Source organism: Xiphophorus couchianus, chromosome 24 (genome assembly GCF_001444195.1).
Source record: "Xiphophorus couchianus chromosome 24, X_couchianus-1.0, whole genome shotgun sequence".
In the NCBI taxonomy this organism is placed as follows: domain Eukaryota; kingdom Metazoa; phylum Chordata; class Actinopteri; order Cyprinodontiformes; family Poeciliidae; genus Xiphophorus; species Xiphophorus couchianus.
Genome location: NC_040251.1, coordinates 1,630,462 through 1,654,325, shown reverse-complemented (window position 1 = coordinate 1,654,325; position 23,864 = coordinate 1,630,462). Strand labels below are relative to the sequence as shown.

General features: G+C 39.3%; 1 protein-coding gene across 4 annotated transcripts; it reads right to left on the bottom strand.

Moving 5' to 3' along the window:
• Positions 1–1,879: 1,879 nt before the first annotated feature.
• On the bottom strand, positions 1,880–20,044 carry abcb11b (ATP-binding cassette, sub-family B (MDR/TAP), member 11b). Of its 4 annotated transcripts, XM_028011644.1 has the most exons (29): positions 19,944–20,038; positions 19,771–19,873; positions 19,613–19,631; positions 18,007–18,036; positions 17,868–17,919; positions 17,463–17,770; positions 17,232–17,319; positions 15,596–15,729; positions 15,344–15,515; positions 14,297–14,421; positions 14,034–14,208; positions 13,802–13,915; positions 13,594–13,704; positions 13,103–13,228; positions 12,511–12,714; positions 11,747–11,917; positions 11,461–11,662; positions 10,308–10,380; positions 9,803–9,923; positions 9,556–9,729; positions 8,472–8,576; positions 8,045–8,206; positions 7,471–7,674; positions 6,528–6,769; positions 5,287–5,443; positions 4,881–5,078; positions 4,052–4,258; positions 3,278–3,424; positions 1,880–2,805 (listed from the first exon to the last, which is right to left on the bottom strand). In XM_028011644.1, the coding sequence occupies exons 2-29, from the start codon at positions 19,847–19,849 to the stop codon at positions 2,605–2,607; spliced, it is 4,101 nt and encodes a 1,366-aa protein (XP_027867445.1). In that variant the 5' UTR covers positions 19,850–19,873; positions 19,944–20,038; the 3' UTR covers positions 1,880–2,604. The 4 variants fall into 4 exon arrangements, with proteins under 4 accessions (XP_027867445.1, XP_027867446.1, XP_027867447.1 ...); XM_028011645.1 differs by lacking the exons at positions 6,528–6,769; positions 7,471–7,674 and having other exon boundaries at positions 5,287–5,405; positions 8,122–8,206; positions 19,771–20,044; XM_028011647.1 differs by lacking the exons at positions 1,880–2,805; positions 3,278–3,424; positions 4,052–4,258; positions 4,881–5,078 and having other exon boundaries at positions 5,356–5,443; positions 6,472–6,769; positions 19,771–20,044.
• Between the last annotated feature and the right edge of the window lie 3,820 nt (positions 20,045–23,864).

Below are 23,864 nucleotides of genomic sequence, written 5' to 3'. Positions count from 1 at the left end.
GATGATGGTGTGGATGAATCTGGCACAAATCTTAAGTAACATAAAACGGGCTGCTGTGGTTTAAAGTATCTTTAACAGCTCACAGATTTCCTGCTAAATCTGTGAGCAGGAAGCAGTTGCAGTCAGCCTTGCAGGTCTGAAGAGGCCCCTGACTGAAGACACTGTCGCTGTGTGACCCCATACTGACTGCCGTGACTTGATAACAGCTCAATATCTGAGCAGCAAAAATTATATTCTGCAGCAACATGTCCTGGATGACACAATCAGTTGTTGGCAAACCCTGCTAATCCACCTCATTTGCCTTTGCCGCTCCTCTTTAAATCTGTGTGTAGCTGAATGGGCACGGTATTGAGCTTTTGAGATGATAATCACCTGCTCCAGGTTGTAAAAAAAAAAAAAAAACATTTAAAAAATCAAAACTGAAGACACCTTGTTGCCACGGTTGCGCATCATGTTAATTGTCCAAAGGTGAAAACAAAAGCATGAGAAAAAAAATCCTGCCAGATGCACAGCATCCAAAATCAGACTGAATAATTATTCAAATGTGCAAAGGAAAAAAAATAACAAAAATCTACAGGAAAAAACAAATCGGACGTAACAGAGCTACTCCAACATCCTGCCACCATGAGAGCCACATTTCTAGAGAATTCTCAAAGTTCCAAGTGGGAAATATCAGCTGGAGCATCACTTATAAATTCCTGAAAAATCCAATATTTCCACCCAGCCTATTAGAGTCTAAAGATAGCAGCAATAATGAGTTGTTTATTTGTCACCTGTTTATTGTTGATGTCGCCAATAGCCTGGTCACTGAGTGTGATAATGAGCAAAATACAGCGTAACATGACAACATCGTAACAAGAACTGACTGTTCTGGTAAAAGTAACAACAGTGATGTAGAGAAAAACAGTTGTGTGTTTAAAAAAAAAAGATTAATAAGCCTTAATACAAAAATAATAAGTTCTTCAGCCTTTTAAAAGGTAAGCAATAAGTTATGTAAAAACTCGATAGTGATATTCTCAAAACTCCAGACCCCATTAGCAAACAAAAAGCTGATTTTGGGGGAATAGCTCACAGTTGGCAAACAATTGGAACAAGAACAGCATCATACCTTGTAAAATTATTGAACAGGTTACTAAATGTGTGTGAATTTTAGAACCAAAAAGGTAAAAAAAAAAAAAAACGTTAATTGTAGATTAGCTTTTTTGCTATCACCACAGCTTTGTTTTCACACTATTATTGGACAAATATCCCCAGTGAATTAGACTACAGCTACTATAACTCTCAAGTTTGGATGTGTGGTTTACATTTTTAAATTCAAAAAGCTTAAAAGTACATCACAATTTAAACAGACCTATTTAAGCTAACTGTTTTAGCACTGTTAGCTAAAGAGTTAATGGAATTGTAAAACCACATCACCATATCATGTCCATCATGATAAAAAATGCGTTAGAAGTTTGCTAGTACATTTGCTAACTGCTAAACCATTTTACTCCAGGTCTAAAGTTCCTCCACTGGCTCCTTGTAGTTCAGGGAATAGACTTTAAAATACTGTTGCTACTTTATAAATGACTGAACTGCTTAGCACCACAATACATTAAAGATCTGCTGTTGTTGTATCAACCTTCCAGACCTCTCAGGTCTTCTGGTTCTGGTTCTGCTCTGCATTCCCAGAACCAGAACCAGAACCAAATGAGAAGAAGCAGCATTTGGCATTTATGCACCACAAATCTGGAACAAACTTCCAGAAAACTGCAAAACTCCTGAAACACAGAGTGACTTTAAATCTAGACTAAAAACCCACCAGTTTAGTTACCTTTGAAGCATAATCAATTAAGAATTTAACAATGGCACTTGATTAAATTCGATTATTGATTCTAGGTTCATGAGAGGTTAAAGCTTTATTTCAGTATCAAACAAATACATAAGTGAAAAAAATACATGCAGGCTGGTTTTATGTCATTGATTTTAACTATTCTGGTTAACAGTCAGAAGCTTCCAGAAATGTGGATGTTAATTTTACAGCTAAAGCTAGAGGTGATGTACATGATGAGTCCACTCTTTTTTTATACTTGCTGTACAGGAAATTAAAATCTTCTCACTTTCAAATAACTTTCATTATCATCCATCACAAATCTGTCAAGTTATGTTTATGGAATAAAAGTAAAAAAAAAATTAAAATCCTAACACAAAAATGGCTTGAACGGATACACAGACTCACACTAAAATGCAAAAATCAAAACAACACCAAATATATTCTTCCATTACAAATTAATCACTGAGTTGACAAAGAGTAAATCAAAATTCAAGTTAAATCCAAGTTCTAATGTAGAAATGTAATTTCCTGCACTACAGCCAGCAACTAATTCAGAACAGCACAATTTTGTACAATTGCAAAGCTGTAAGAAACAAACACCTGAGCAGCAAAAAGCACAACATCTCTTGATTTCCCTTCTCTGAAATCCCCATCTTCTTCTCAAGATACCATCATAAAAATAAATACCGCAACAATGGGCTTTTCCACCCTTTTTGTTTACTCGATGTCAAGCTAGGCATGCTTTCAGTCCTTATCTCCAAGAGAGCGCTTCCTGCTGGGCCTGTGATCAGTTAACTGATCGGTGCCCCCGTCGTCACCAGCTTGTAGTAGGCCCCGTTCAGGGCCATGAGATGGTCGTGCGTCCCCTTCTCGATCACGAAGCCCCTGGACATGACAGCGATGATGTCCGAGTTCTGAATGGTGGAGAGGCGATGAGCGATGACGATGCATGTCCGTCCCTCTCTGGCTTTGTCCAGGGCTTCCTGCACGGTCTGTAATTGCCATCAAAACGGACACGCATGTAAATACAAATACATTGACGTATGTTGAAACGGTGTACACACACACACACACACACACGCCTACAGGCAGGAGCCATCATCTAATCTCCCACAAAGCAGACAAAACCATCACAATTATAGCAATTTCACAATCATGTGTTGATTACTATCATTAGAATGTTGCAGTGGAGCAGTCCCTCTGCTGCTCAGCATGGTTCAACTCTTTGAGATGGAAAAGCTGCTGCAGAGGCCCACAGATAATATTCATGCTAGAGAGGCTCCACCAGAGGGTTGGGATGTACTGTAAGCAGCTTGGGATAATAATAGACATGATGAATGATGATGATGTTAACGATGATAATAATTAACTACCTGCCCTTTTTGCTTGCAGTGCCCGGAGAACACTGAGCCAGCTGCGCCGTGCTGGCAGAAAACGGAGCCCCTCGGTTTACCGAAGCCCTACCTTCTCGCTCTCCGTGTCCAAGGCCGAGGTGGCCTCGTCCAGCAGCAGGATCTTGGGGTCGCGTATGATCGCCCTGGCGATGGCGATGCGCTGTTTCTGACCACGAGACAGCTGAGAACCCTGGGAGCCCACGTTGGTGTCGTATTTCTATGGAATGAGGAGGGGACAAGAACTCTGTGTCAGTGTATCTGTTGCTAACACAATCCACAGTGGAATTCACTTATATACCCTTTCTTCTTCATTCTGCCTTGTGCTTGGCATGGGTTCATCAAGCAATCTGCCCAACTAAAGTGGGTGGTGAATATTAGTACTGAGTTTTGATAATCTAGTTTTTAAGCTACAGAGTAAGTCTGCAAAAAATGGCTTTGTGTTGTAGAAGAAACCACCTGCACCCATTGAGTTGCTAAAAGAACATAAGCATAGCAAAGACTATGGCATAAACTGTTTTCACTTCTTAGCTTTATGTACTGTTTTGATGCAACATGGCGGCATGACTACCTAAGGAACTTGTTGCTTTCTTACAACATTAGTGTCTAGGAATTGAATCTTATTGTACAGCATAGCACTGTGCTTAATGGAAAGACTTGGGTCTTCTTTCTACACATTGCAAACAAGGTAACTCTGGATATGTTTCTGGCAAACCTATCTAGGGTGAACCCCCCAGCTATTGCCCAATGAGTTCCTAATACCATTCAATGCTAACCACTTTCCTGATCACCCCATTACCTCAACCCCATCATTCACCAAAGCACATACACTGAAAATCTACAGTACCTCTGGGAGCGACATCACAAAGTCATGAAGCTGGGCCTTGTTGGCGGCCGAGATGACTTCATTCATGCCAATTTCCCGTAAGTTGTCGCCGTACTTGATGTTCTCTGCAATGCTGCAGTCGAACAGAACGGGCTCTTGAGAAACGATGCCGATCTTGGAACGAAGGAAGGGCACGTTGACGCGGGTTGATTCATGGCCGTCAATCAGCTACAGGAAGGAAATTCATTTTGCCATTAGTAGAAAGTGATCTAATGATCGCGGTCTGGAAATACAATCCACATAACGAGCTATCATAGCACTATCTCTACTGTAATTTTGCTCCTATCTACGCAGAGGTGATTCTGTCCTCTTTGAATATCAGACGGACAATTACGGCGACATGCTTTCAAAACCATTTCCGTCGCAATTAAGACCATTTGATTCTTGGCAGAGATTCCTAGCTGGCACAAAGACAGCCCACTGAAACAAGGACTACACATTTTAAAGAGGATTCACTCAGCATTTCTCACTGGATGGACTGAAGTAACGTGGAGCACATCCATCAGCACACACGCTGAAAGTCTAGCAATTATTCCTTGATATGAAACATCAAGAGTTATTTCCAGTTATGATGAGCCTCATTAGAGTGATCATACATAACGTTTAGCCGTCTGAAAGTTCAAAATGTGGCATTTAAAAAAGGTCAGCAATAGCTGTAGTAGTAAAGTGGTGGAAGGTTAAAACATGAGGAAATATGGAAAGGTTTCATGGCTATGAATACCTTTGGAGGCACCAGACCCACAATGAACTGGTTGACAGTCAGTAGTCAGATGTTACTGGTTTTCCTCACCACTTTCCCATTATCCGGATCGTAGAACCTCTCCAGCAGCTGGACGCTGGTGCTCTTCCCACAGCCACTGCTACCCACGAAGGCTAACGTCTGACCGGGCTTCACCGAGACGTTCAAGCCGTTCAGGACCTGAATGTCGGGCCTGGTGGGGTAGGTGAACTTACACTCGATGAAGTCAAGGTTCCCTTGGAAGTTATCCTAAAAAAAACATGACAGAAAGTGAAAACAGAGCAAAAAGATTATGTTTTATAAAGTGACTTTTTTTTGTCTCCTCCTTTCCAACAAACCCACACACTTCTTTCCTTTGATCTAAAACAATCTGTAGATGATGAGACTTGCATCTTGTCTGCCAGCTTTTGCTGTCTCAGTGGGGAATGCAACACAGAACAATAACATGCCTCCGTACCCATTTTTCTCCCCTGTTGCTGTAGACGCTGATTGGAGGCACGCGGTCCAGCAGCTGGAAGAAGCGCGCCGCTGAGATCTTGGCCTTGGCGTAATCGGGAGTGTAAGACGAGGCTCTGCCTAAAGCAGTGCCGCTGGTGACGATGGCTGAGATCACCCTGAAACAAACGGTGATATATTGTGATCTCTCGTCCAGTAAGTTTTATCTCGGATGACATTTTTCATAGATCTGTCATCTTTGTTTTATTTTTTTTATCAGTGACTCAGACTCCTAACATGACAAGTATTTTTCTGATAGCTTGTGACTGAAAATATAACAGCATATAAATTCAACACCTTCCAAAGGAGTTCATACATCATCATTTTCAACCTTTTTAAAGGGATTTAATCAACACAATGGCATTCGTAATTGTGAATGTAGGAAGTTGAATGTATTTGTATTCAGCCACTCTTGAGTTAATACTTTGCAATCTCCCACCTTCTGGGGTATATCAGCTAGAAACCAAACATTAGTTATCCTTCCTTGGAAAAATAATTTAAGATTCTTAAGAATTTAAGTGATCCATTAAAGTCCATTTGCTAATTTTAGATTTGGACTTTGACTAAGCCATTCTAACATGTGTAAGCTTTAATCTAAACCCTTATATTAATTCACCTGGAAGAACTCTTTTGGCCCCCTGTTCACTAGAGAAACATTACTTTATAAAGGTTTAATATGTTGCCTGGCCAAAAATTCTGCATTGTTCCCAAAAGTATATATAACAACTTAATTATTTTCAAATACTTGAGTATTGACAATAAAAATCCTTAAATATCAATACAATTCACCTGGTATGGGTCCATAAGTTTTATATAAAGTGCAATGTTTGCAAAACAAACATTCATAAAAAATTGTAAAAAAACATTCATTACTTGTGTTTCATTTCTATGTCCTTCTACGAGTTGTTTACTAATGCAACAACTCTTAATTGTCGGAATAAATCAATAAATTGCTTGATAAATTAAAAGGAGTTCAACAATTTCCACTCTGATTCATATTTTTTGAAATGCTATTCTGATACAGAGACTTCATAATCTGCTCTAATTATGGTTTCGGTTGTGTGTTTTTTAAATCCATTTTATTTAGTGGTTTTGGTCATTTAGTTAATTTTTATGGATATTTAAAACATCTTCCAGTATTACTTACAAAATTAAACCTTACTGATATTTGGAGGTGATGGCACTTTAGTGTCCTAGTCCCACCTGAACACCAAGCTGAAATGGAGCCCTTCTTGTTCCACCAGGTAGCCTCCGAACCTGAAGGACGCGGCATTCGTCAAGAAGACCACGCACTGCGCGAAGCCATAACAAGCGCCGTAGACGTTCGCCTTCTTCAAGGCCGCTTGATACGGCGCGGTCAAGTGCGCCTCGTACGTCTCCACGAAGCTCCGCTCCTTCCCCAGGCCGGCGATGGTGCGGATGTTGTTCAAGGCCTCGCCCGAAATCTGCCAACAAAAAAAAAAAAAAAGAGGAGAGTCAAGAGATTAAAAGACAGACAGAGCGGAGAAGCCGTTTCTAATTCGCGTTTCTTTTAATATGTGAGGGAGAGTAAGATCTAGATAAGGCAGTGGCTCGGCTCTTATCTGTATCCTCTCCTATTGAGAACGCAATAAGCCAATTTTCCTCCCACAGGGATCATTAAATTTTCGTCTAATCCACTTTACTTGGATGGGTGGGGTTCGCTGCATTGGTATAATTAACATGGCACAAAGAAGGTTCAGAGTAAATTGACTTTTGAACATTCTTTTGAACTTTATTACTCTTACTGTATTGTTTCTTTTTTTACTCTGTGCCCTTCAAGCACATCAAGTTTTAAGCTTGGGTGGCTCAGGCTCAAGCTGAGGAAACACTTTTTCTGCTCACAAGTGAGAGAAATCTTTTTTTTTTTTATGAAGAAACTCCAACATGGAGCTTAAAATAGACATTGCTGTCAAGTCTTCTCTTATCAGCCGTCTGTGGGTTAGACAGCAGATGTCAGCCGACACCTTTAAGGTTACTAAGGTTGCTGTGATGATACTGTTGACTTGTCATTTACTATCGGAATGATGACATTTTCAGACTATTCTGACAAATAGGTTCCAATTACATGTGAAAAACTGTGTTTTGTGTCATTTATTGTTTATTTTTTTGAATTTTTTATTTTGACCTGCCCGGCTGATTCCATGGCCTGCTTGTCCTGCTTGGCGAAACCTGTGAGCATCTTGGCCTGGAAGCCACCGGAGAGCGCGATGAAGGGCAGGAAGCAGAGGATGAGCAGAGTGAGCTTCCAGCTGAAGTAGAAGGACATGATGACGGCCACGCCGATGTTGGTCAGGGAGTTGACGATCATGCCGATCTGGGAGCCTGTGGCCTGTAGAGGAATCCAGAAAGGTTAGAATTACAAACTCAAACTGTATAAATCATTAGGGCTGAAATCATTAACCAGATTAATTGTGATGAATGGATTACTGAATTAATCGTCAACTAATTTTATAAAAGATTAATTGTTAAATAGAATGTACAGATAAAAAGAAAATATGTATTTGCTGGAAAAAAACCAACATATTTAAAGCAGTCATTAAGTCAAAAGTGTAATGAAACAAACATAAAAATGTTGCATTTGAAGTGGTTTTGACTGAAGTAATGTTTAAGAAATAAGCAAAACGTGACATTCCACAATCAGTTGCTGTAATGCGTCATTATTTAAAATATTGCTTATTATTTTCGAGGCTCCAACTCACCCCTTGCACTTGCGAGGCGTCGGTCGCCAGGCGTGTGGTCAGAGCTCCGGGGCTGTTCCTGTGATCATCAAACCAACCGATTTCCTGGCCCAGCATGGCCTGAAACCCAATTCGCCGCAACCTGCGGGTCAGCAGCTCTCCGGACTTGGCAAACGCGTAACCCTGCAGACGCACGCAGACAGGAACGGTTTTTATTCAATCTAAAATACCGTCACGTGAACACAGTGTAATGTCTCTATTCTGACTTATAGACTCCCGGGACTCGATATTCCCCTCCCAAGGAGACGAGGTGAAGCTTTATTTATTCGATAAATGCATTCATTTATCAACATGAGAGTGTTCTGTTCTGACTTCTTTTGCTCCCTTGAAGGCGGCAGAAGAAAAACAGTGAAGCAATCAGTCTTGTCGGAGCTAACTGCTGCTCTACCTGCAGCATCTGGGTGAAGAAGGAGACGACTCCAACCATGACAAAGAACACGCAGATTCCATTAATCTCTCTCCTCTGAGCGTCGGGGTCTGTCACAGAGAAGGTCTGCAAACACACAGCATAAAGATGTAGAAGAAGAAATATTCAATATGGACTCTCATGTCCACACGTGAACAGTCTAGAAAAAATATTTTAAAGTTTTCACGTTTTTTAGTGTTTATTTTATAATATTATTATGATTATTAGAGCTCAACACAAAGTAGTGCATAATAGTGACGAAAGAGTAAAATAGTATACTTAATTTTTTTTTTACTTGTATTACTCTAAAAAGTGTGGCGTACATTTTTATTTAGCCCTCAGAAATTGTCTCGATTTTGCCGTTTATTTCTTCTTTGCAAAATGGCTGAATCTAGATCAGGTTGGACTTTGACTGGTCCATTCCAACACATGAATATGCTTTGATCTACTTCTAAGTTCAACTTTAGGGACGTTGGAACTTGAATCTCACATCTCTCTCCAATCTTCAGTGACCTAAACATTTTCCTCCAAGTTTCAACCTATATTTAGCTTCATTCACCTTATCAACTCTGATTTTCTCCACCTGCCATCTACCTTTTGAAGGTAGGTGGTACGTAGATACGTACCACCTACCAGCATGATGCAGCCACTACCATTTTAAACTGTGGATATACTTTTTGTTTTCTGCCACCCAAAGCACAATTTTAGTGTTCTGATCAGCTGTTTACAAATTAGGTGACATTTGAAAAGGGGCAAAAATAAAAGGCACACCACACTTTTTTGATTTCCAACTACTTTGTGTTGGTCTTTCACACAAAATGTCCCCCAGAAAACACACCGAAATCTGTTATTTTAACAAGACGAACTGTAAAGATTGCCCTGCGACGGACTGGCGACCTGTCCAGGGTGTACCCCGCCTCTCGCCCGGAACGTAGCTGGTGATAGGCACCGGCAACTCTCCCGACCCCATTAGGGACAAGGGTGAACAGACAATGGATGGATGGATGGAACTGTAAAGATGTTCCATGATGAAAAACAACTTTGCTGGTTTTCTTTCGGATCATACCGCTAGGATTTGACTGAACAGCAGCGAATAAACTGGGTTAACGCCTCCATTGACTGCAGCCCCCAGAGATCCAAACACCATGTAGGGCCACTCTGGAGCGTTGTACTTTAAAATTCTGGCAACTGGAGCAGGTTCCACCAGCTCCTCCTCTTCTTCCTCCTCTGGCGTGGATTTCTGAAGGTACACACAGGTTAGCTGTGCTAGTTGATTACAGACGGCCAGGCTAAACATTGACATCACAACGCACCTTATATTTGTCTTCTTGAGACATAGAGTAGGCTCCGGGGCCGAGGTCTCCAGTGATGGGAACCGAGGAGTCTGGGATCAGGTTGGAAAGCTGGGACCGGGAGCGCTGGCGGATCGAAGCTCTGCTCAAAACAAATTATCTCAGATGTTCTTCACTTATCGCACGCTTACATATTCAGGTGTTTTCGCACAATGTAACCACTCAGCACTGTTGGAGTAATTGAACTTATTAACGGGAACCTTTAAGTCTCTCTCTCTCTCTCCTCTCGCCGCGATATTTAAGAGGCTCTGGATGACGGCGTAAGCTAAACGCTCTAAATGTTGAAGGAAATATAAAAGGTAATTAACTAAATTACAGTGACGGTGATTGCTGTAGCACAGTCAATTTCAGCTGTAAAAAGACAGCTGGAGCAGTCCTATTTAGATGCACATTTAAAGCTGAGTAAATGAATGTGAACCTGAAGTGAGTGAAAGAGCAATTAATGTAGAAAGTGTTCGGACAATACCTTAAACTGGCGCGATAGCTGCCTGCTCTGGATAGATTTAACTTCTCTGGCTCCGGCTCTAAACCCTCAGCCACTAATAGAAGACAGGAAAAAGGAAAGTGATTCATTTAACATAGTTCTCTGATCAGCCATTCCTTTATAAACACTGAGACTAAGAGGAAGAGTACAAACAGTATTTACTATTTGTGTGGGTGTGAGTTCAGTAGACAGTGTCTGAACACGGAGAGAAAAGTCGAAGGGACAATAACTTGTTTGAACTGGATTTTTAAAAAATGTATCTCTTTACTAAAGTAACAATCCTAAAAGCTTAAATGGAAAGAGATTGGACTTGTTTTGTGTCTTAAAAACAGTTGGCCCATTATTAAAAATTCATCTTTGGTTCTGAGCATGACATGTGGGGCTAAAACTTGCAATCAGAACAATTTAGCAATTTTTGATTACAATCTTCAATTTTTCTCATAAGCTATACAATATTACCTCCAGTGGATCAGTTAGTCACTAACAGGGCTGTCAATGTCACTAATGGAGCAGTTAAGGTCATTAATGAAGCCATTAAGGTCACTAATAGGGCAATTAATGTCACCATTTAGTCCGTGAAGGTCATTACTGTGGGCAATAAGGTTACCAAAGGGCCTTTTAAGGTCATTAATAGTATCATCAAGTTGACTAATCGGATAGTTAAGGTGACCAATTGGTCCTTTAGGGTCATTAATGTGTCCATTGAAGGTAATTATAGTTTCATTACTGTCATTAATGGGGTCATCAGGGTCATTACTTGATGAGGTAAGGTCACTAATTGGGCAAATAATATTACCAATGGGTCCATTAAGGTTATTAATGTGGTTATTAAGGTTACCAATGGGTTCGTTAAGGTTATTAATTGGGCCCTCAAGTTCACTAGTAGGGCTGTTAAGGCCACTAATGGGGCTGTTAGCATGCTAACACAGAACATGTCAAAGTCAACTCATTTGCACAAGGGAAATTTGCAAAACTCTGCAACAGTTTGTGTTACTAGAAAAATGTCAATATATTTTTGAAAGCAAAAAATTGTGTTTATGTTGTACTATTGTAGTTAAGTTCTGGCTTTGAAAGAGAAACTTTCTCAATATTTGGCAACTGATGTGGCCAGATTTATTTCAAATGCTAAACTCACTTTGCCGGGCCTTCTCATTCAAAGCCTTGTCTCCCTGGCTCTGCAGGGTGACAAGAGTGAAGTACACCCCCTTCCTCTCCAGCAGTTCATTATGTTTTCCCCTCTCCACCGCCCGGCCATGCTCGAAGCCAACAATTACGTCTGCGTTCTTTATGGTGGACAGTCGGTGAGCAATAGAGATGGTGGTGCGTCCCATGCGTACCTGTAAGAAAGCCCAAAGTATTTCAGATTTCACGACTGTAACTGGGTTACCTGGAAACAGAATGCATGCACAAGACATACATACTTTATCCAGAGCTTCCTGAACGATAGCTTCACTCTCATTGTCCAAAGCAGAAGTCGCCATGTCCAGAAGTAAGATACGAGGGTTCCTGACCAAAGCCCGAGCGATGGCTATCCTCTGTTTCTGCCCTCCGCTCATCTGGCCCCCGCCCTCACCCACCAATGTGTCAAATTTCTGCAGGATTTAAGAAAATAAAATAAAATTGTACTTTTTAAATTCACTTTGCTATTAAATAGTATTTCTTAATTTGTACAATTTTTTTAGTTAGCTTTTTTTTTCTTTGCTTGGATTCCAGTTACTCGCAGGTGGCAGGAGGCCCTAACCCAAGCGAAAAATGGGGATTCACTGGAGTTAAAAAAAGAGAATGTGATTTAATCAAAGTTTCAACTTAAATCCAATTAAGATGCCAAGGTACAACCTTAAAGGTACCCTTCACAGTGCAAAACCCTTCAGTGTGACTGAATGGGGCTATCAAAGTCAATAATAGGGAAGTTAAAGTCACCAATGGGACCATTAAGGTCATTAATTGGAAGGAGTGGGTAAGATTCCTCCACAACAATGTGAAAGCGTCATTACCAGTTATCACAAACACTACTTAGTAGTTTCTGCTAGCAAGAGTGGCACAGCCAGTTATTTGCTCGTACTTTTTCCACACTGTGTTTGACGATCCGGAACAATAAAGTTGCAAAAAAAAAAATAAAAAAACAACAAAAACAAGAAATCTTAACCTGGACGTTTCTTGTCCTTTTTCTCTCTGTGTGTCAAACCTGTGGGAGGTCCATGATGAAGTTGTACGCGTTCGCCTCCTTTGCAGCAGTGATGATGTCCGCCATAGAGACCCCAGGTCGACCGTAGCGTATGTTCTCCGCGATGGTGGTGGCAAACAGTACAGGCTCCTGCTCTACTATCCCAATCAGAGAGCGCAACCATTGGATGTTCAGGCCTTTGATGTCATGACCGTCCAGCGTCACCTAAGACAAAGGGGACTTGATTTATGATGCTATTAAAGCAATGTGCCACGCTTCTTTCTTTCTTAGCAACAATGGTAGTTGTCAGTTTTTTCAAAAACCTTCAGAAAGCAATATGTCCTTTCTGATAGGCTGGAAAAGAGGAAGAGAGGGTTTGTGAGGGTGTGCAATTCTTTCAAAAAGTGAAAAATGAGGCTGTTAGGAACCATTAACTGAATAATGAAACGGATTATCATGTACCTCTGTCGTCCTCAGGGGATGGTTATTTTTTGAGAGCTGAAAAAGGATGGAGGAGTGTGTCGAGGAAAGCTTCGGTCTCAGGAGAAGTGATGGGAGGAATGATGGAGGAACCAGTTCATTAAGAGTGTGACACGCCAAGGCCTGCACCTACCATGCCTTCTTTAGGGTCGTAGAAGCGCTGAATGAGCTGGATGGCGGTGCTCTTCCCCGCTCCGCTCGGCCCCACGAAGGCGGTGGTCTCACCTGACTTCACCGCCACGCTGAGCTGGTCCAGGATCTGCTCACAGACAGACATAATAAGAAATATACTGACTGCAGAAATCTAATCTCAATGGGTTGGTGTTATTGGATATTTGCATTACGGAGACAGACATAAAGAGGACAAAATGTTGGATGAACAGGGCAGCTAGTTCTGAAATACCGTATCTCTATAAAACCGACCTCTTTTACATGGCACAATCAGAGCTTATTAAACATAATTAGGATTTTAAAAATGAATAGTTTCTTCTCTCCAAAGCAAAAACAACTAAATATTCTATTTATTTTTACTTTAATTGTTCAGTTGGAGCTTCCTTGTGTGCTTCTAGGGCTTAAAATCTAAAAAATTCATAAAGCTTTCATATATTTCAAGCAGTACTTTACCTTAACTTCCGGTCTGGATGGATAGTGGAAGGTCACATTGTGGAATTCAATATCTCCTTTGACACGGTCCAGCTTGTATCCAGCCTCTGATAAGCAGTCAATTTCTGGCTCCTGGGACGACAAATCAAGGTAATGAAAAATGTTTAATAAGGCAATTATTTACAGCAAAATTTTCAGTGGGAAAATGTAAATCATGAGGCATTCCTACTCTGTCAATAGTCTCAAATATTATAGTAGCAGCTCCGCGGCCGGCTGCAAACGACTCCAAACATGGGGAGGCCTGACCCAAATTCATGGCTGCAACCAGCACCCCGAAAAAAACCTGAAAGAAAACAAAAGGTTTTGCTGGTTCTTTTTTTCTACATTTCCAGACAGTATTAACAAAACTCTGACTTATACAAGACTTGTAAGACATGCATTGTGTGTTAAGTCATAAGTACCTGCAGCAGCGTTCCTGGTGTGTACTCCTCAGTGTCGATCACCAGAGTGGAGCCGTACCAGAAGGCGAGTGCATAACACAGGAAGATGATCAGCCACGTGTACCCAGTGAAAAAACCCATGATCATCCCCTTCCTGATGCCCCATTGCTGCGCCGAGACCAGGTTCCTGTCATACCTTTAGAAAAAGACAGAAGCTCGACTTAATTTCCACGGAAAAGAATCAACGCTTCTCGCTTCAGTTTGCAACCTTGCACAATCCGCACCTGTCCACTTCCTTTTTCTCCCCTCCAAAAGCAGCAACAGTCCTGATGGAAGAGAGGACTTCATCGGCCACAGCGCCGGCCTTAGCGTAGGCCTGCAGCTCCATCCCTGTCAACTTGGCCACGAACTGCATGAGAAACAGATGCAAAGTTGATTAAAGAGGGCTGAAACTCACTCCATATACAGTACAGACCAAAAGTTTGGACACACCTTTTAATTCAATGAGTTTCCTTTATTTTCATGACTATTGACATTGTAGATTCACACTGAAGGCATCAAAACTATGAATAACATGTGGAAATATGCACTAAACAAAAAAGTGTAAAACAACTGAAAATAGCCCTTATATTCTAGTTTCTTCAAAGTAGCAACATTTTGCTGTGATTACTACTTTACACACACTCTGCATTTTCTTGATGAGCTTCTAGAGGTAGTCACCTGAAATGGTTTGAGACTTGTAGAAACTTTCATAAGTTCATTTCCAAACCAAGTAACAGCACCTAGACATTTATTTGTTTGGTTTTTTACAACTTAAGCACAATAATAAGATTAAGCCCGAAGCCATTTTTAAGTTTCTCTGCATCATGTTACTTGGGGGTTGCATAGTCCATCTAAATCTAAAACTCCTCTGTCATTTCTAACTAATGACGGGGGCACAAATTTCATTAAATTAAAGAATTTATATATTTCTTCTAGTTTTAGTCAATAATAAACAAAGTTTATATGATATATGTAAATCATCAGAGATCCAAAACATAAAAAACATCACTTCTCATTAAAAACACACAATAGAAATCATTCAGTCATATGACAGATGAAAAATTAAACGATAACGTTATCAAATATACCATAATGAATGATTTCTACAACAGATACAATAGAAAAGCTTTACAGCTTCTTTTTAAAAACTGACTTTTGACCAGCTTTAGTGAGAAATTAAGTCAAGATTCTACTTGTTACAAGTTAAAGTGAGGTTGAAATGTCTTGATAAGTGCCAATTAATTAAGTCAAGGTAATTTACACACAATGAAGAGCGGTTGTATTCTCACCAGAGCCATGAGGCCCGCTCCAACCCCAATCAATGGACTGGTAGCGATGATGACAAGCGTCAGCTTCCATCCCTTCACGAATCCGATGGAGAAGCCGCACACAAACGTGGTGAAGCGCTGGACAAATATGGCGACCTGGTCGGCGATGGCGTCGTTGATCTTGTTTATGTCACTGTTGAGACAGACACGAACGTCTGTAAGTCAGACTCCTGGGCTGCAGCCCGGAGGGTCAACCCACCCGTCCCGACTCACTCTGACATGCGAGTGTTGAGCTCCCCGACAGAGGTGCAGTCAAACCAGCCGATCTCCATCCTCATCACTTTGCTGAAGTACATTTTTCTGATGAGCTGAATCTGTTTGGCAGCGGCTGTCACCCACAGAGAGATCTGTCAGTGGATTCGAAGGAGGTCACTCTTACGTTTGGTCAGAGTTAGGTAGCGAGGAATTACACCTGTTTTACATGAATCTGTTTACAAAGGCATTTTTTAAATTATATCACAATTAGGATCAGCTAAGCAAAGTAGTAATACTGCATTGCTGAAGAGCCAGAATGCCAATATTTATTTTTCAAATAAAAACCTGAAAATTTTGGCAGACTTGTGAATTTTACAAATGTAGCGCAAAACTTTGTCAATATTCTGCCAATGACGAAAAACTTTCAATTTTGCAATTGCGATGTTCTGATTAAAAGAAATGCAATGAAATTCTCACATGAATAGGCGTGAAGTTCACGTGGTGCCTTCAAAAAACCATACGGCGCCATTACCTTCCAGCTACTTCCTGTCGTCTTCTTTGTAGTTTGCGCCAGTGGCAACATCCTGTTGTCGATCATGTGACTTATGTGATGCAAAAAGAAGTGTTTCCATTGCAGTTTTGCAAGATAAACTAATTTTGATACAGCCACCTCATCCTAGCACCAAACCTTTTATAGTAGAACTATAGTTTTTTGTTTTTTTTTCAAAATTACACATTTCCATTAAAGACATTTATGGAAACGTAGCTATTCTAAGTTCAGTCTTGCGCAATGCTGTACAAGCATCAAATAAGCAAAATATATTCATTTTTCTCTTTGATAGGCAAAATAAACAATAACAAACAGGAAGTCACTTCTGGTTGCAGAATGGGAAGCTAATATGGAAAATTGATTTTCAAAGCCTGTCTTCAGCTTTTATTGAGGTGGATCAGCAGTCCAAGGTTTAGTTTTGTTATTATCTAATGTGCAAAATCATTATTATTAATATTTTACATAAAATACCCAGTTCGGTTTATACTTCACTTGACTTTATCCCAGATACTTCATTTTTTTAAAAATATTAGCTTACCAATAGGTGAACCGGAAGTGAGTCGAAATGTCAGACATTCACAACTAAATTTTGGATTTTCTATATGATCTATTACATTATATTAGACTTATTCATCATGGTTTTGATTCTATTTTTATTTAACTTAGCTTTTCATATTAATTGTTAATCATAGTGCATTAATTACGTTTAAGGTAATAGGGGCAGGCTATAGAGCTGCTGCCAATAGGTGGCGCATTTGAGTTTGAGTCAAAAGCAGGGTTAAAAGTTGAATAGTGAAGAGTGGGAGGAGCTGGAAGCTTGACTTTTGGCCACCGGCTACCCAGTTCATCTGATTAAATTGATTGATGAACAACCCACATAGAGGTAAAAATGTTCATGGACTCACAAAATGGCGATGATGATGATCACATCTATAATTAGTGATTTAGTTTATTAATCGAGGAATCCTAGTATATTTCTACATCTAGTTTCTTTCAACGATTTCACAATTGATTGGGTCAAATAATTTCAAGATGGCTTCTTCGGTTTTAATTCTAGCATTAAGTGAAGCAAGCAATGTGATGATGTGACATTTCAGGACTAACCTGAAAGTATCCTAGCAAGAATACAGATACTCCAATCCCAACATAATAGAAAGCAAACATGGTCATCTCATGTTCGATGTCCAGAATCCTGAAAATCAGCACACAGCCAGTTAATAAAACATACACACAAAACCTAAATGCATATCTGGCTTTTTTTTTTTTTAAACCACATCTTCATAGTGCATTCACAGTTCAAAGAGCCAACCTCATGCATTTTTACAGCCCACTTACCCACATGACATGTTTCTGAGGGGAACCAGCATCTCTAACGTGGAGTTGATGATGAGGCCCAGATCCGACTGGTTCAGAGGCCGAGTCGGGTCTTGGACTACGGTGTAGTTCCTCTTCCACCGGATAGTGTTGTTCACGCACTCCTTGCGGTCGTCTCTCAGCTCGTTGAGCTCGATGTCGTATTCGATGAAGGTGTCGGTGAGCAGGCCGAACACCAGCAGCATGAGCGGCTGGGCCGAGCCGTGCAGCACGGCGCAACAGCTGCCCACTATCATCATCGCGACGTCCTTGCAAGTGGAAAAGCGGAACTGGGCGGCAAACATCGACAACGCGCTTTGTGTTTCAGGGAGAAATCTCACAATGAGAGAGAATGGAAAAAAAAAACAACAACGGAAGGATTGTTACCAGCTGGAAGAAGCCGACTCTAATGGCAGGTTGCTCTTGCTTTCCTTGAGCCCTGGTTGGAAAGGGGGAGGTCAACTGTTTTATTTACAAAGCGAATGGAATTAGGAATTCATAACATCTACTGCCATTTAGTACTTACTTCTCCTTGTCCTTTGAATTAGTCATCGACCTGCATGGAACAAAGCGGAACAGTGACTTACTGCCCCCCAGGTAACCCTTTTATATTATGGCACAATGAGGACTTAATACAAAATGTATAGAGAATCCCTTCTGTTCTCTGGAACTTTCTGCAAACAGCTAAAGCCTCCCTGAAATAAGAAAATATGTTCTCTCTTAGCCTTCTGAAAAAGGAGATTTTTCAACAATAGCATAATTTGAGACACTGGGGGTTCTTGCATGAATAGGGCCGTGAGCGAGTCCCTTCTTCTACCAACCCCAAAACCAATCAAAATACAGGAAATCATAGGATTACTCCACAGCATGAGTGTGACATATTCTCCGTGCTCTCAGCCACAAACCTCCAGTGACTGCATATGTGTTAAAGCAACGGAAAATATGGTGCAAATGATGAAGCATCATATCACAAATCTAAAATCATCTCGTTCTTTGAGCTTGATTTCTGTCAGCAATCTTACACCAAAGTTGCGTTAATAATTTATCTGCTTGATCGTTGAAATCAATCCATACTGGCTGACCGGAAAAAGGTACATTTTAAAAACATTTTAGGAGAAAGTCTGTGTTCAAAGTTAAATAGATAATATATGAATATACAGTCTAAACATCCAGTTCTGTTTTTTCATTAATATAGAGCCATTGTACCAGCTCAAAAAAATATACAACCAGCCATTAACTTTCTGTTTAATTCTTTCCTTAAGTTGATTTTTGTATGATATTTGTGTTTTTTGTAAAGGTTATCAATGTTGCTGTTAGGTTGCAGACAACAGTATCAGCTGAGGTTATGGAGTGGGATTGAGTTGGCATAACATGTTTCCTTAGGGATGATGTTAACCTCTTATGACCCATAGATTGTGGCCCAAATCTTGTGAAAATTCTAAAAATATATCATTGTTTCCCTTCAGACACATTTAATTATTTCTCCTGACAGATCTGCAAAAAAAAAAAATGTATCCAAAGTGAGTCTTCTGTACCCTCACTTCCCGGATGGTAGACAGTGATTTTAATCGTTTTGTTCATGTAAACAAATACGTACAAGATACAAATTAAGTAGAAGCTATCTTTTTGATCGCAAACATGAAGACTCACTCTGGATAAAAGAAATTTGCCAGATCTGTCATTACAAATTTGAACACACACTTGAGGTCATTCCTTATGTTTTCAGATGTTGAAGAGCCTATAGGCTTTGACTAAATTGCTCCAGTTTTGAGATGTTTTAAATGCCATCATTTATTTATTGAAAGGTAAGATTCTCATCATGGATGGCGGCAAATCTGAAACAACTTCATGATGCTGCCACATTTTTTTTTTAGGGTTATCAGACTGCAAGGGGTACATTTCAGATTTTATTTGGTTTTCTTAAAAACTTTATTTTCTCCACTTTACAGTTATGTACTTTTGTGTTGTTTTGTCAAGCACAATCCTAATAATATACATGAAAATTGTGGGTGCAAGGAGTCAAGATGTGGACAAATGGTCATTTTATGGATAAGAGCCTATATTGTATGTATTGTTGAGAAAGTGTGACAGTTCTTTGTTCCTAGTATTTAGTATTTTAATGTTATACTTACATATAGGAGCCCGCTGGTCCTGCAACACAAACATAAAATGGATATTGTAATAAATATTCTGTTTAGTTTCTATCTAACCACTCTTTTCGTATTCATCGCAACTTGTTCAATAGTCGATGTCATTAAAAAAATTATTTATATAGGAAATAGTACATTACCTTCGTCTGAAACTTCATAGCTGTGGTTTTCCTGTCCCAGTTTTTTTATGCTGTGGAGCCTTACAGATCCCGTCGGCATGGTGACAAAATCAGCCGCGGACGTCTGAGGATGAAACCCAAACTCCGAGTTGGATGAATTCACAGATGCAAGCAAGGTATGTTCCAAATCTGATCTCTCTTTTCTCCACGATTAAGTCCAGGCAAGTATAAACTCCACAGTCCGATCGGATGACGTGCGGCTCCTTTGGAAGGTGGTTGTAATTGTGACGGTTTGTCAGGTGGGTTCAGCTCGACATCCTCTTCACGTTGGCAGCCGAGTCACGTGGTGTTATTTGGGCTTGGTTGGACCTTAGGGTCAGATTGCTTTGTTTGAAGGTAAGTGTCCTATCGGTTCCTGTACTGAAAAGGCCGGTGAACTTGCAGAGCAAACAGTTCCCTTGCAGAAGCCCTGCACTCATTCTGTATATTTACCAAACGTGGTCCGGGACATAATAGCTTTAAATGGTGACTATGTGATTTCTCAAGAAGAAGGCAGTCTTGTAATGAACCGAGTGGCGTTATGAGCGCCAGTGTTTTAACAGTCAATTGGGTGAAAAACGTGTTTCAGTTCTGAGCGACTTTAATAGAGAAACTGCTACATGTCAAGATTTCATTAGAGTCTAATTAGGCCAGGAAGGCATTAAAGGAAAATGCAAAGGTTTCAGTGAATGTATCCAATGGTTTAGCTGTTCTTCAATAACAAGGTCGAAAAGTCTGCAGGATGAATAGTAGCTGTTGTTCTATGATTCAGTGGAAAAGATGCCAGTGATAATAAATTAAAATACATTTAATTTTGCGAGCGAGAAAGGTTTTGTTGGTTTTTGATACCAGCTGCACGCCATAATCATCTAGATTAGCTAAAATAAACCCTTGAAACATATCAATGTGACTGTAACGTATCCATACAATACATGAGTTTTACTTTTTGAACACAATTACTTAAACTTTTCAGCGATAATGTTCAAAATTTCTCAGTTTACAGCTCTGAAGACAAAAATATAGGAAAGAAAAATACCTGTTTTTAAAGAAACCTGTAAACATTTTAGAATGTATCATCTCTCATTGTAGTGCTGCTGTAGTCTTATTGTATCGGCATACATCACTGATTAAGTAATAAAATCAGTTTTAGCTAATGGCTTATTAGCTAATGTCAGCAAGAAGTATCAATATTTGGTTATGGTTATAACTGTATAACTTATCTAGTTTGCCAGTGACAGTTTATTTTCACCACTAAATTTTTAACAATATATTTTTACTATACATGTCTGCTGAGGACAATTAACAATAATTAACTTCTGTTCATTTTCTCCACAAAGATGTGGTATCTTCATGTTTAATTAAACGTCTTCACAAAAAAGTAAAGTTATTCCACATTTATACAGTGTACATTACTCTAAACTATGTAGCAGCAAAAACCACATGTACTAAATTTTTAATAAACATGCTTGAAAAAGTGTAAAAGAATGATCAGAAACTGCAGTCATTCCACACAATTTTGATGTAAGAGATTATATTATGATCATTAACTCATTTTAAAAACAGTAAAATGATCAGATCTACATGAACCCAAAGTAACAAGTGACGCAACGTACTTGCATTCTTCAGAACTTAGTCGATTAGCACATTAGCTTCACTGACTGCTTGCAGTCGTTAAATATCCATTGTAAGTGAATGTAGACAATATTAATAATATAAAGTTAGTTAATTTCAGTAATTCTTTTTAAAATTCCATCTCATCTGTTGTTACCTCACACACATATTGATATATTTTAAGTATTTATTTTTGCTAATTAAGTTATGGAATATACAAAAAAAAAAACAACTTCTCACCTGTGAAATGTTGTTCAGAGGTCGCATACTATTAATTTTGTTTTGCTATCACAGCTGGAAGCGGCACAAAAAACTGACGTCTTTACTTGCTCGATACAAGATGGCGACCATACGGTTCTAGGCAATTAAGTGAATTCCGCTAATGGTTGACTAGCTAAAGTTAGCAAGATGTACCTACATTTAGCTACAGGCTTAAATGTCATTTTTGACTATGAATTTTTCCAAATATTTTTTTTTCATTGATTTTATTGAGGCATAAAACAAAATGTCTGCCGGAAGTTGTTTGCTTACAATATAGTTGGGTTCCTCTATATTTCACTTGTTCCATTTGACAGCTGCTCTTGACTCCGTCAAATGGACGTTGATGTAGAGATTCTGTGTTACTATTAATTTCATTCCTCGTAATACTTTAAAAAAAATTAGAAATTTTCTGAACTTTTACACCCTTAAATACAAGGGTCTTATGAAAATGAAGGAAACTTTTTATTCCGTTTATGAAAATTGTTAGTCACAAAAAAGTTAATAAAATAACGCCTTAATCTTGTGTAAAACACCAAAATATGACATTTTGAAAGGATTCCGGTGCTTTCATAGAATCAGAAATATTATTATAATTGCAATGAATATGAAAATTAAAATATGCTCTATAAAAACTTTAACAAAATGATAATAAAGTTCAAATTCACCACAAAATCATAACCTGGCCAAATTTTATGGTATTTTCCTCAACACAGCCAAATATGAAATATATTTTTAAACGAGGCAAAAATTGTCAATAACAGGAGGGTTATTGTCCGCTCCAGAGTTGTCTCCAAAATGGGTTACCAGTGCACTAGCGGTTTTTGCCCTCACTTGTCACTTATGAACAAAATGGTGAATGTTTCTAGTGAACGTTCAAAGTAAACTAAGAGGGCCTGAAATAGAGTAATAAACTAAAATTTTAGTTTACTTCTGGCATAGATTTTTTTTCCTTTGCAAGAACAAATTTTCATACAAAAGTAAACAGAAATGTGAGCACAATACAAAACTAGTTAAATAAAGTCTAAAGTTGATGCTGTGCTGACATTGGCTTTAAATAAATACATGTTCTTAATTGGGAAAGTTCAGCAGGTGGATCATTAAAACGGGTCATCAAACACATAATTCTCATTTCTTATTGACCTATTGGTGTAATTCTCTTGTTTAATATTCCAACAATCATCCTGTATGGACATGAAAACATGTCAGTAGTAGTGAACAGACGGTCGTTCACCTCGGCCTTTAAATGTTGCCAGGACCCGCATGACAAGGACCACTGTGTCTGTAAAACGCTGCAGATATTTTATATGTGATATTGCTGCGTAAATTGAGTTAATGAGATAGCAAAGCGGCAACCGCAAACATAAATAAAACAAACAAACAAACAAAAAAAACGGTTTCAGCAACAGCATTTCATTTTCTTTGGGTCATTTCTTTAAGACATTCTACTAACACATCAGCCACACGCCTGAAAGTATTTGAACGCATAATAATTAGTATTTGCTCTTTTGTTTTGTAAGTTTTCTTTTTCATCTCCAGGCGAATGCAAGCAGCGATCAGGAAACTACACTGCTGCCACCTGGTGGTAGAAATATGAGAAGCATCCCACTAAAGAAGGCATCTTTACAATTCTAGTCAGATTGACAGCTTTTCAAAAGTAAGAATGTCTGTAGGTCTAATAAGATTTATAGCAAACTGACTGCGGGATAGAACCCTCAACACAGAGGTTGTGAAAGTCTTTGAGCACTTTTTCTTCTCAAAACTCGGGAATATTCTTACCCTTTTGCCTCCTTCGCATTCGACAAACTCGAACGGATTTTATGGATTGGCCAACACAACATAGTGGAAAATTGTGAACTGGAAGACAATTAAGAAAATCTACCAATATAAATCTGGGTTCAAACTCCCACTTGTCTTGCCCAAGTATTTGAATCTTTGAGGAAGACACGTCACGAGAGAACGGTAAACACATGCAAAGGCCGTCACATAAAATCACGAATAGAGAAAAAAATGCACTGAACCTTGTTGTTGAAACATTTTAAAAAGTGAAAAGGTTTAAGGGGTACATATGAAAACTTTTAATAGTCCCCCCGATCAGCACTCTTCTGTTTGATGACCGGCACATTGATGGAAAGTAATAAACAACCACAACCTTTATAGGACTTTTCTAGCCCTTTGTTGTAATCAAGGCTCAAGAGCGAAATGAA